The sequence below is a fragment of the Python bivittatus genome, unplaced genomic scaffold (assembly GCF_059951505.1).
Source record: "Python bivittatus isolate LINGU-HERP-01145 unplaced genomic scaffold, Pbiv_v1 ctg000490_np1212, whole genome shotgun sequence".
Classification (NCBI taxonomy): domain Eukaryota; kingdom Metazoa; phylum Chordata; class Lepidosauria; order Squamata; family Pythonidae; genus Python; species Python bivittatus.
Window position 1 is genome coordinate 43621 of NW_028277077.1, and position 11833 is coordinate 55453.

The window sequence follows — 11833 nt, forward strand, 5'->3', positions numbered from 1 at the left end:
GTAGCGGACCGCACCTCCCCCCACCGCTGTTCCATCCACTTGCCTGAAGATTATGGGCGTCTTCAGCCGGTGCACTTCCAAATTTAGTCCGTTGACGAGCGCGAGGCTGATCACACTCCGGGAGCAACCCGAATCCAGCAGCGCTGTGAGCCGGGCCCGACGGGTCGATCGCGGAGCACGGATCACTACCTCATAGGTCACGGGACTCACCCGGATGTCCTCGATCGATTTGCTCGGGAGCGGCTGGCCGCGCCTTGGGCTCTCCTCCCTCTGGCCGGAGCTCTCCCCGCCTTCCTCGCTGTCGGAGAGGTCGGCCGTTCTCAGCCGCTCTTCTTCGCCTCTCGCCGCCGTGCTTTTCCGTGGGCCTTCGTCGGCTTTGCAGGTTTCTCGGCTTTTTTCCCTGTCGGCGCGGGTTGTAGCCTGGGGTTCTGGGGGCAGGCCGCCACGAAGCGCCCCTTCTCGCCGCACACGAAGCAGGCGTTCCCCGCGGCCGGCGGCCTTGCCGAGGGGGTTAACCCCTTCCTGGCCGGTTTCCGCCCCGTTTGCCGTGCGGCGCTAGGGGGCCGCCCTCTCGCCTCGGCGCCGTGCGGCTTGACTCTGGCCAGCTGCGCCTCCAGCACGGAGACGTGGGTGATCCACCCCGCCAAGGTCTCCGGGCACGCCCGCATGAGCCTCGGGTCCAGCCCCTCCTGGAACGGCCGCACGAGGAACGCCGCTCTGGCCAGTCGGGCAGCTTCTTCGCCGCCGAGCGCCTGAACTGCAGCGCGTACTCGGTCACCGAGCGCGGCCCCGGCTTCGGCTCCCGGATTGCCTCCGCTGCGTGCGGGCGGGCACGTGGGTCCTCGAACCGGTCCCGTAGGGCGGTGATGAAGCGGTCGAAGCCCCCCACTTCTGGGCCTCCGCTTCATTCAAGTCGTTCGCCCACCCGGCTGCCACGGCCACCAGGAAGCGGGACACATACAGCCCCCTCCAGGCAGCGCTGGCAAACAGGCGCCCGCACGTGCCCATGCAGATTCCCACCTGGTTCAGGAAGGCGGGCAGCTGGGCGGGGGCTCCGCCGTACTTCTCTACTACCCCCCTCTTCTCGATAGGTCCCCCTCCTCCCGATGGGGCCGTTGGGCGGCTTGCTCCTGGTCCGCTCCCCCGCCGCGTCCTGCGGGGGTCTGGGCCGGGGCCTGATGAGGGGGAAGGGTCGGTGGTTCCAGCGGAGCCCTTGGGGAGGGCTGGTCGGTCGGCGCAGGCCCGTCTGGGTGAGGGAGCTTGCACGGGAGGCTGCACCATAATCCCCAGCTCATCCAACGCCTTCCAGCTTCCTCACCCGTTGCCCCTCATCCCATGGCGTCCACCCCCCCCCTTAGTTACAAGTGGCAGAAACAAATCGATCCAACTCCCAACGAATGCAATACAAGGGAAAACAACAACAGTTGGGTGATGCAGGTTCTGACATCTTTCTTGTACAGTGGTACCTTGGTTCACGAACTTAATTCGTTCCACAACTCTGGTCGCAAACCGAATTGGTCGTGAACCGAATCAAATTTTCCCATAAGGTTCAGTGTAAATACAGTTAATCCATTCTGAACCATATGTATTTTTTTTTTTAAACCACAAAAGTATGAAACAAAATACAGTACAGTACAGCCTGAAGAGAGCAAACACTAACCTTGCTTGAGGCGACTTCTGGCGTGGAGGACAGAAAGGTGGGTGGGGAGGCAGTTATTGCTTGGAGGGAGAGTCCCCCTCCCTACAGGAAGCCACGACCTGTGTCACATCAGGGAAAATGGCCGTGGGTCGTGTTCGTCACCTGATGCGGAGTTCGCGAACGGAAGCAAAATTTTGTGAACGGTGCTGTTCGTGAACCGAATTGTTCGTGAACAGAAGTGTTTGTGAGCCAAGGTATTACTGTATTTATATTGGGTTGTCTTATCTTTGTCTATTCATTTAAAAGATTGTATGGCTGCTGTCACAGGCGCCCCCAGGTCCGGCTTATGGCCACTCACTCGCACCCTCCCAGCCTGTTGGGCCGGGCGGATCCCGTAAGCCCCCCTTGCTGTCCAAAGCGCTTTCGCCACTTTGGGGGAGCCGGGCTAGCCGATGGTTCGGGGTTTGGGCAACGCCGGGAATTGCTGAACGGAGCTTTTCAGTTTTTTCAGGGTTTCCCAGAGAGCAGGCGAGACACGCAGCCCTGGTCAACAGCTGGGAAAGAATGATTATAAATAATTATTATAAGTAAAGTAATAATTAGGGACACGCACGGATCACGTCCAACCGAGCACTGAGGCAGAAGCGGTTCTTTGGAATACACGGAGAGCCAGTGAATTTAGAGTAACGGCAACACTTTTCTGCTTACGATGTGCACTTGCTCTTTCTCACACACACTCATCACGCTTACCCACGTCCTTCTCCACTAGGCTGGTTGTTTGTGGACCCCTAGGATCGTCCCCTCGGCCTCTGGGGATCGATATGGAGCAGTTTGGGGAACCCGGGCTAGTCGACGGTTCAGGGGTTGGGCAATGCCGGGAATTGCTGAGTGGGGTCCCTGGGAAAGGGCACGGTCTCCAGCTGCTGAGCAGGGCCGGCGGTCCTGGGTGATGATGGTCTCTCTCTTCTGCCCGCGCAGACGTCCTTCGCTTTGACAATACCTACAGCTACCTCCACGCCAAGAAAATCAGCTACACGGTGGAGGTCTTGCTCCCGGATAAGAAATCGGAGCAGAAGATCCGGGAGTCGGAGGAGCTCCAGATTAACCACGCCTGATGAAGACCCCCAGGGGCCTCTCTGCTGCCCTCCCCGCCCCCCAGGAGTGGCAGGGGTGGGCACCATCCTCAGAGGTCCTCTCTGGGGGCGAATTCATGCTTGGGGAGTCAGTGGGGTGCAGGAGGTTTCAAAGACGCTTGCCTCAAGGTGGCGGGTCGCGAATCGGTTCCTTCCAGCCCTGCGGTTTTACGAAAGGGCACCCGTGGCTCCCCACCGCCCGTCGTTGCGGGACGCAGGAGGGCATCGTAGTCAAGCTTGTGCGGGAATCGGCTGCCTACTCTCTAGTTTAGGGCTACGGGAGAGGATGGGGCTGCCTTGCCTCTTTGCGGGTGGGTGCTTTGGACCCTGGGGGTAATCGTGGGATTGAGGACAGCCCCCCAGTCCTCACAAAGGGGAGGCCATTGAGACCGAGCGTTGGCTTCCACCGGGGGCCTCCCAGGTCCAAAGACAGTAGGCTTCTCTGTCCTTGGCAGAGGTATACTGTGCCTGTATCGGGAGGCTCTGCTTCAAAAGTCACCAAAAGACCCGTCCTAGATCCATTTTAATCCCCTTCCCCGGGATTAAACTGGACAAGCTTCTGGTTGGGAAGTAGAAGCAAAATCTGCCCTTGCTCAGCTTGAAGGCAGCCAACAGCGCTGCACGTTGATCCTCCTGTTCTGGCGATGCCAAGGACCACCGTCTCTCAAACCACCCTTGCAATGTGCAAGCAGAAACTGCGCCAGGAAATGAGGGGCCTGGGGGTCCCCCACCATGCTGTGCTGCTCACCGACTGCCTTAAACGGTCACCTCAATTCCTGCCTGCCTTAGTTCCTTTGCTGCTTCTGGGACTTTGACAGGACTGGCAGCCACCGGCCCCAATAGGACTCTTTGTACAAAATCCTACCCGAGATTGACAGACGTATCTTTGCTCTGGGTCACTTTGTCCTTTGCACAACAGGACATTTTCCACTGCACACTCCGGACTTGGGGAGATCACGGAACAGTCCTGCACTATAGAGAACTGTGGAACTGCTGTGTTAATTTTTTTGCCCAATTTTCTTACACTTTACATACGAGTCGCTTGTTCTAGGATGGAATTTTGAACGTTCACACCAACCTCCGTACTTGGGACCCACAGAACCCCCTTCGCCATGCTTTCCATAGGTCTTTCTAACGGCTATCCCTTCTTTTTTTTCAGACCTCCACTCTTAACCAGTCCTTCCTTCCGTCCGTCCATCCATCTCTCTCCTTTCTTCTCCCTCCTTCCTTCCTTTTTCAGATCTCCACTGTTAACCAGGCCTGCCTGCCTGCCTGCCTGCCTGCTTCCCTCCCTCCCTCCCTCCTTCCTTCCGTCCATCTCCCTTCCGTCTCCTTCCTTCTCTCTCCTTCCATCTGTCCGCCTGTCCGTCCATCCATCTCTCCCCTTCCTGCCTGCCTGCCTCCATCTGGTAGCCCCTCTTCCGGCCAACCAATTGCATTAAAAGGCACAAGGTTTCATGACCTGCAGCTCGCTTCATCCGATGCCCGGAGTGGCTGGACCGAAAGGGGATTTAAACTGAGGAGTGGGGGGAAGGAGAGAAGGCCGTTATACACATGTGCAGGTTGCCTGTTCAGGTTACCAGTGAACAGTCCTGATGGGCTAAAACCCCCTGGGAGGGTTTGTCGGGACCTTCCGAGGTTGCCCGAAACCTTTTGCGGCTTGTGGGCTCAGCAATCTCTCGCTCCCTCGTGCTGGAGGAGTTTTCCCCCGTTAGCTCCTCTGCGTCTGACGAAGCGAGCTGCAGTTCGGAAGCTTTTGCTGTTTAACCAGGTGGGTCGGCCTGAAACGCTGCGGGAAGAGTCCTTCCTGCTTCTCTAGCCTAGCCCGGCGTTCCTCCCACCGCGTCTTCGTTGCAAGCGGCCGCAACGAGGAAGCTACAAAGAGGGCTGCAAATGTCCAGCACACCACTGGGTGACAGCAAAGAGGGACCGAAAACCATATTCCTTGCTCCATCTAGCAATCGCTCCAATTCCTGCCGTCCCGAAATGAAAAAAAAAGAAGATGCTTGGTCGGTTGCTGGTGTAGATAGCCACAAAAGGGGCAGGCAGATAGAAATCAGAACTCTTTATTTACTGTATTGTATTTATTTAAATTTATTAGCCCCCCAACTCCTGCGGACTCTGGGCGGCGTACAAAACTAGGAAAAAAACATAAAAACAGCTAAAAGCATCAAATCAGACAGACGCCCCAGACTAAAATGATTTTCCATGTCATGCTACGCTACACTTGTGGAAGAAATTGCAATTGGTTTTGTTCACATAGCATACAAAACCGTAAACCCTGATTTACAAGCCCCAGGGGTGCAATTCACGTAACATGTGAAGCCATGATCAAATGCCGTGGCTTAATGCATCCTGTGAGCCCAGGTCAAGTCCAATTGTGGATTTCCTATTTAAAAAAAATACAAATATTAAAAAGAAAAAATTCACTGTTTTGCCATGAAAACTACCTCTGTCCACGTAGTAAAGTCTTTGCTCTTATTTTACTCTGCAGGCCCGGTTAGCGTCCTGTTCCTTTTTTCCCCGATATCGGAAAACTAGCGCAGGGCTATTATATGCGGCAGAAGTTTGAATTACAAGCAGAAAGCGTGAAAATGCTTCTTCTGCATAACTCTTTTTCCGAGCAGGGAACCAGACAGGTGCTCTAGAAAATGGTTGTTTAAATTGGCTGGCTTTGACACCCAGGATTAAAAAGAAAAGTATCTGTCAAGAGGAGGCCAGGCAAAACCTGAGAGTGGCGGAACCAGTGAAATGGGTTCATTAATGCCAGCTGGCCAGCGTAAAGCAAACAGCAACGACTGTGGGTTATACGCTAAGACTGAGCTACCCAAAAATCTGGTGTGAAGTTGCAATGTTTGAGATTGATTAGGTGCCATTAAGTTGCTGTCGACTCTTAGCAACCACGTAGATTTTTCTCCATGGTGATCTGTCCCTCACCTGGTCCTTCAGGTCTCCCAACCGTGCACTCATTGGCACTCTGCGTCAATGCCTCTTGCTGCTGGTCATCTTCTCTTTCCTTCCACCTCTCCCAGCATCAGAGCCTTCTCCAGAGTGCTGGGTCTTCGCATCGTGTGTCCAAAGTAGGATCATTTGAGCCTGGTCATTTGTGGCTCAAGTGAAGACTCTGGGTTGATTTATTCAATGATCCACTTGTTTGTTCTCTTGGCTGTCCAGGGTGTTCTCAGGAGTCTTCTCCAACACCAAAGTTCAGAAGTGTCAATGCTCTTCCTCTCCTGGTTCTTCAAAGTCCAACTTTCGCTTCCATGGAGAGCCACCAAGAAGACCATGGCCTGCACCATTCCGATCTTTGTAGGTATAGACCCATGGTGGCATCTGAGTATCTTTTCCAAGGCCTTCGCGGCTGCTCTACTGAGTACTCGTCGGTGGCGTATTTCTTGGCTGCTTGTTCCTTTACTGTGGATGGTTGAGCCTAACAGGCAGAAGCTCTCCACCACTTTGATAAGTCCGCCCAAAATTATTCTAAAGGTAGAACAATCCCAGACCTGTCTCAGGAACAAGCCGATCCTTTCCCATTAGTTCTCTGAAAGAAGGACCAGTTTGGCCACCCTGATATAAAAGCGCGTGGTACTGGAGAAGGAGCCCTGCCCCAAGGAAATTACAATCAACACGACATGCCTGAAGCCATAGGTAAGCATCAGTGAGCTGGCTTCTCTTCCGGTTCGTTCCCAGAAGATCCGTATCTTTCGGAACACACAATCCGGTGTTGCTACCCGTGTGATTGCACTTAGGGAGCGATACACCCCAGTGTACCTTTGACTAATCTGGGTTAATATGATCAATATTTGGTTACAGGGGATCAAAGCAAAGTCGGTTTGTTTGGTTAGCTTATGGCTCGACATGTGCGAGCCCAGAGAATGGATTAATTCACTAACTGGGTTAAGGAGTAACGTTGGCTGTAAAACAAAACATACTCAAGTTTCCAAATACTGTTTTCTATCTGCAAGCTATATAATAAAGTGATGTGTGAACATCCAGCTTGTCTTCCCGATTTGCTTTTCATAAGTTTGCGTTTGTAGGGCGGTGTGTGGGTGGCACTTCATTGTTTAGCCGTTCCCTGATATCAGAGTCGTTCCGATCGCATTTCTTTTAGCTAGGGTTACCGTATTTGGGCTGCACAAATGCACAGAGCCACTAGATGGCAGCCAGACCATTTCTTTTTGGCACCATCTAATGCTCATTACATTTTTACGGCCTAGACATGGTACCCCTATTTTAACTCGCTGCATATTTTAATTTCTTAGTCCCAGCAGCTGGCCGCTGACTTTACTGGGCTGGGAAGTAAGGCAGAGCGATGCTTGATTGTCCTTGGATGGGAGACCACCATGGAATCCCAGCGCTCTGGGGTAGACTGGGCAGTTAGACAAACATCTGAAAGAGGATCGTGGTGAATTATGGGCGGCTATATGGATGTGCCCACAAAGTCATCCAGAGTCAAACTCAGTTCGGAGGAGGCTTTATCTTGTATTCTAATTTATTTTATTTAGGTATGTTAACAATGACCCTGAGGTTTTACTGAAGACAGGTGTCAGATGCTGAAATATGCATTTAAAGGATAACTGCAAAGGAAGACTGTGATGCTTACCAGGGAAACAAGGTGGTGTCAGCCAACTTCCCAAGTGCGCATTTACTTGCAAAGGCGAGTTTGCTGCCCGTAACATACTGCACAGAAAACACCTACACAAGATTTTGGAAAGTTGATTTCAGCAAAGGCTCAACAGAGAAAGAGACTCACCTAGTCCTGCAGAAAAAAAGAGCAAGCTGGTCAACTTTGTGGCCACCAAAGGAAGCCACGGAACGGGACAAACGTGGCAACCAAGATGGTCTCCCCCAAACCTCCAACCAAACCAGAGAACAGACTGGAAGCTCCGAGCTTCTGTTTGCTGCCTTATCCTGGCGGCCTCCCGTCCTTGGAAAAAAGCACACCTCTCCTGTTCAAGGGCCGACTGTGCAACCCTGTCTTCCCGTGTCGCCGTTCGGTCCGTAGCATCGCCTGCCAAACGGAGAGCCAGCTGTTTGCTCGTCCCCTTTCAGCTTGGGGTGGCCCTGCTTGCGGACGAGGTGGGCAAGCCAGCTTTTTTTTTGCCCCCCTGGCCTCGGGGTCCGGGAGTGGTTTTATTCCTAAAACATCAAAGCGGCACTCGAATTGATTACTTATTCACTTACGTCAACATTGGCAGACCACTTCGCATTCAAAAGAAAAAACGAGAATTAAGTTGCTGTAACATTCTGGCAGTTAAAAGAGGTGACTGATCAAGTGATAAAAAGGCACGTTAAAAACACTGTGTAAAACACCGAGTAAGATCAGCAGTAACAACAACCCCCCAAATAAAAGAAGCAACGGTGCAAAGTTTTTAATCACGTGCCGGGAAGCGCTTTGCACGTAAGACGGTTTGCTCTCAGGGACTCCTTTCTTAGCCCGCAGTACAAAGCCAGTTCTTCATTTTTAACACAGTTATCTGGGCCTCTTCAAAGTGTCCACACCACACAGTAAGCTACAATGTGATTAACATTTGCGGTGAGTAAACCAGTCTCTTGGGGCATCTGGATCTAGAAGTTGTGCACACGTGGGTGTAATTCCATGATTTATTTCCCCTTCCGGCCTCCGGATACGGAGATGAAAGGCAGGAGTGAGATTCCAGCCACAGCATTTCTGCTGCTCGTGTTAATAAAGAAAACAGGATCTCAAAGGATTGCAGGAAAATCAGTATTTTCCCCAGTCCGTGCACAGCAGCTCTGCCTCCAATCAGAGCTACATTGCTGAAGCTGCTTCATCGTTTCTTCTACAGGATACTCAGCAAATGCTGTAATTTAGAGTCCGTTCGGGCTTTACCCCAAAGCCTCAGAATTTCCCAAATACCACCTTAATAGACACGTGGTTTCAAGCAAAGCTGCTTTTTGCAAGCTAAATGTTGTGAGGTCAAACATTATTAATTTTGTCAATTGTTTTGACCATTCCCTTGTTATAACTCTCAATGCTCCAATAATTATGGGGAACGCTTTTGCTGGTTTATTCCACAATCTCTTTGGTCAGTTTTCAGTTTTATTTTTTAATCATTTGCAATCTTCTCCAGTTCCTTTTAAGCCACTCTAGTGACATGTGGCATTGCTCCGTCTCTAAGTAAAAACTACTTTTCTTCAATGACTGGGATGCGAGTTTATGTTTTTTGTTTATCGTGGTCATTCAGGAGCACTTAATTCCCCATTATTTAGGGGCGTCAAATCCGTATTTTTTGCATAAATGCCCATGTATTTTCCCCGCCCAATCCTACCTGGCATTCTCATTCGTCTGGGCAATCGTGCTACACCTGCCGATTAGACAGTCCACGATCTCATCTTTCTCTTTGCAAATTCTATATTTGCTGCTGTTGCTACTAGCCAGGGGTCCCACAATGGCTGGGACGCCAGTTGAGTCCTATTGATGAACAACTGGCCGTTGTTAAGTGTCTGGCCTGACACTTACGGAAGGAGCTTAAACTGGTTAGCACCATGATGTTGTACAACAGACTTCCCCCCCCCCACTTTTTCTTTAAAAAGAAAACATCTTTTCAACTTGGAGCCTTCCTGTATTTCAGGAGAACTGGTATGACAAGAAACACAGATGGAAACTCTTCCTGAATGCCCGGCTGGCATCCGTCGCTTTGGCCCAGAGGGGGTTTGGAGAACGGGCTGGCAGTGGCTGCCCTGCCCTGCCCTGCCACCCCCCACCCCCCGCCCCTGGCTCAGCAGAACATCAACCTCGGCTGCCTTCAGGACTGTGACCCACGGGGACGTTATGAAAGAGAGGCACTTTTGCCAAAAATAAGTGTACGTGGAGGGGGAAGGGTTGTAGGGACTATGAAGAAGAATTTAGAAGCACAGGACTTTTCAGGGAGGGGATGAAAGCATGTGGGTGCAATTGTTCTGCACACTCGTCTGGGAAGAAACACTAGTGCACTCAAGGAACATTACATGTGCGTAGAACGGCCAACGTACAGCACGATGCTGCGATGCTGGGCTCAAAAGCAAGTCCATCAGTTGCTGATGAATTTCCCGCCTTCCCTCTACAGGCTACTGGGGAATGATCGGCATGTCCTAATCTTTGCATTTATGTATTTACAAATATTTAGCGGCGTGCAGCGTAAACACTCTAACCAACAAGAATCTACCCGTGAAAAGGTGACCACGTGCTTACAAAGCCCAAACTGTCTTCATCGGCGCTTGTTTCTTTCTTCCCTTCACAGAAAATGAAAATTGATATATTGCTTTTTGAGAAAAAAAAAAAAACAGTTCAAAACGCAGCCGCTTTTTAACGAGATGGGCGGTGACCACTTTGCTATTTAAAAAATAAAATAAATAAAAATTGTATTGGCTTTGCACACTTTTTTTGTGGAATGATGTCGATCTTAGTGGGCAAACTTTAAGATAATGTCGCCTTTGAGTTGAGCTCAGCTCCTGAGGATTCCTGGTGGTTCTCTTAGCAACGATACAGAAATAGTTTCCCATTCTCTTCTTCTGGGATGTGTTCTCAACTTCTCAGCCTAGCCTACAACCTGGGGATTTCCTTGTGGTCTCCTATCCACCTCTCTGTCATGGCATTGTCCTGAGTCAGTCATGTTGTGTTGGCTGAGGAGTGGTCCCAGGATACCTTTTCTCATTATTGCTCATTCCCAGTTCTTAAAATTAACTCTTTTATAACTATCCTGTTACCCACGAACCATAAGCTAGTCACACATGTGAAGGTGTGGTTGGGGGTTCAGTTGTATTCAGAAAATTATCCTCCCTAATAGGACTTTAAGTGACATCTGTCTTAAAAAGATCGTTCTATCTTTGGCTGGTGTGGCTCTTCCGGGCTGTGTGGCCGTGTTCTTGAAGTTTTGTTTCCTAACATTTCGCCAGCACCTGTGACCGGCATCTTCAGAGTGCAGGAGCACAGACAGGAGCAGTTCTCTCTGTGCCCAGGGTGATGTGACCCTTTTGTGGGTATTTATAGAGACCTGGAGGGGGGGGGAAAGGGGGGATTGGGGGTGTGTGGGGGGGGTTGAGTTACTGAGTGGCTGCTTGTTTTGGTGTCAGCATCTGTGTGTATCTTCCTGGGGATTAGGCAGGGTTTTTTCCTCTATTGAATTGTTAACGAGGGGCTGCTGGGGGTGATTAGCAAGTTCATTGTGTGAACTGTTCACATGTCCTGGTGGTTGAGCTGAGTTCATTGACCTTTTGCAGGCTGTATTTTTCAGGATTGGTAGCCAGGTTTTGTTGATTTTTAGAGACTCCTCTTTTTTATTGAAACTCTGCTGGTGTTTGTGAATCTCAATGGCTTCCCGGTATAGCCTGGTATAGTGGCTGTTGGTGTTGTCCAGTATCTCTGTGTTTTCAAATAGGATTTTGTGTCCAGTGTGCTTGAGAGCATGTTCAGCTACTGCAGATTTTTCTGGTTGCTGTAGTCTGCAGTGCCTTTCGTGTTCTTTTATCCTGGTATGGATGCTGCGTTCCAGGTCTCTATAAATACCCACAAAAGGGTCACATCACCCTGGGCACAGAGAGAACTGCTCCTGTCTGTGCTCCTGCACTCTGAAGATGCCGGTCACAGGTGCTGGCGAAACGTTAGGAAACAAAACTTCAAGAACACGGCCACACAGCCCGGAAGACCCACACCAGCCATCGTATGCCGGCCGTGAAAGCCTTCGACAATAGGTTCTATCTTTGTCGGTGGTAAAAATGCCCCACTGAGCTTGTGTGTGTCCTCCATCACCAAGGAATCTGTGTGTCTTGTTAAGGATGGAAATATTCAATCACCTGGAGGCTATTCTCCCAGAAATAGAGACTGGCAATTATTTGCGCTTTCTTCTTCTCAACAAGAGACCTTAAGTCTCCATCCTCACCCATCTGTAATATGGGAAAATGAGATGAATGGCAGCTAATTGAGGGAACTATGGCACAAGTTGCCAAAATAAGCCATCTGCTTCGAAAATGTTATTGGTTACATCAGTGTTTCTCAATCTTAGCAACTTTAACACCTGTGGACTTCTTGAGGTCTTGAGTTGAAGTTCACACATCTTAACTT

At 50.7% G+C, this 11833-nt stretch overlaps 1 protein-coding gene across 1 annotated transcript in view; it reads left to right on the forward strand.

The window, feature by feature from the left end:
• Positions 1–6767, forward strand: part of LOC148214860 (SEC14-like protein 2) — a 31088-nt gene extending 24321 nt beyond the window's left edge. The window contains exon 12 of the mRNA XM_088147275.1: positions 2618–6767. Within this exon, the coding sequence (XP_088003401.1) occupies positions 2618–2754 (137 nt within the window). The 3' untranslated portion in view covers positions 2755–6767. The remainder of the gene's footprint in view (positions 1–2617) is intronic.
• The last annotated feature ends 5066 nt before the right edge of the window (positions 6768–11833 follow it).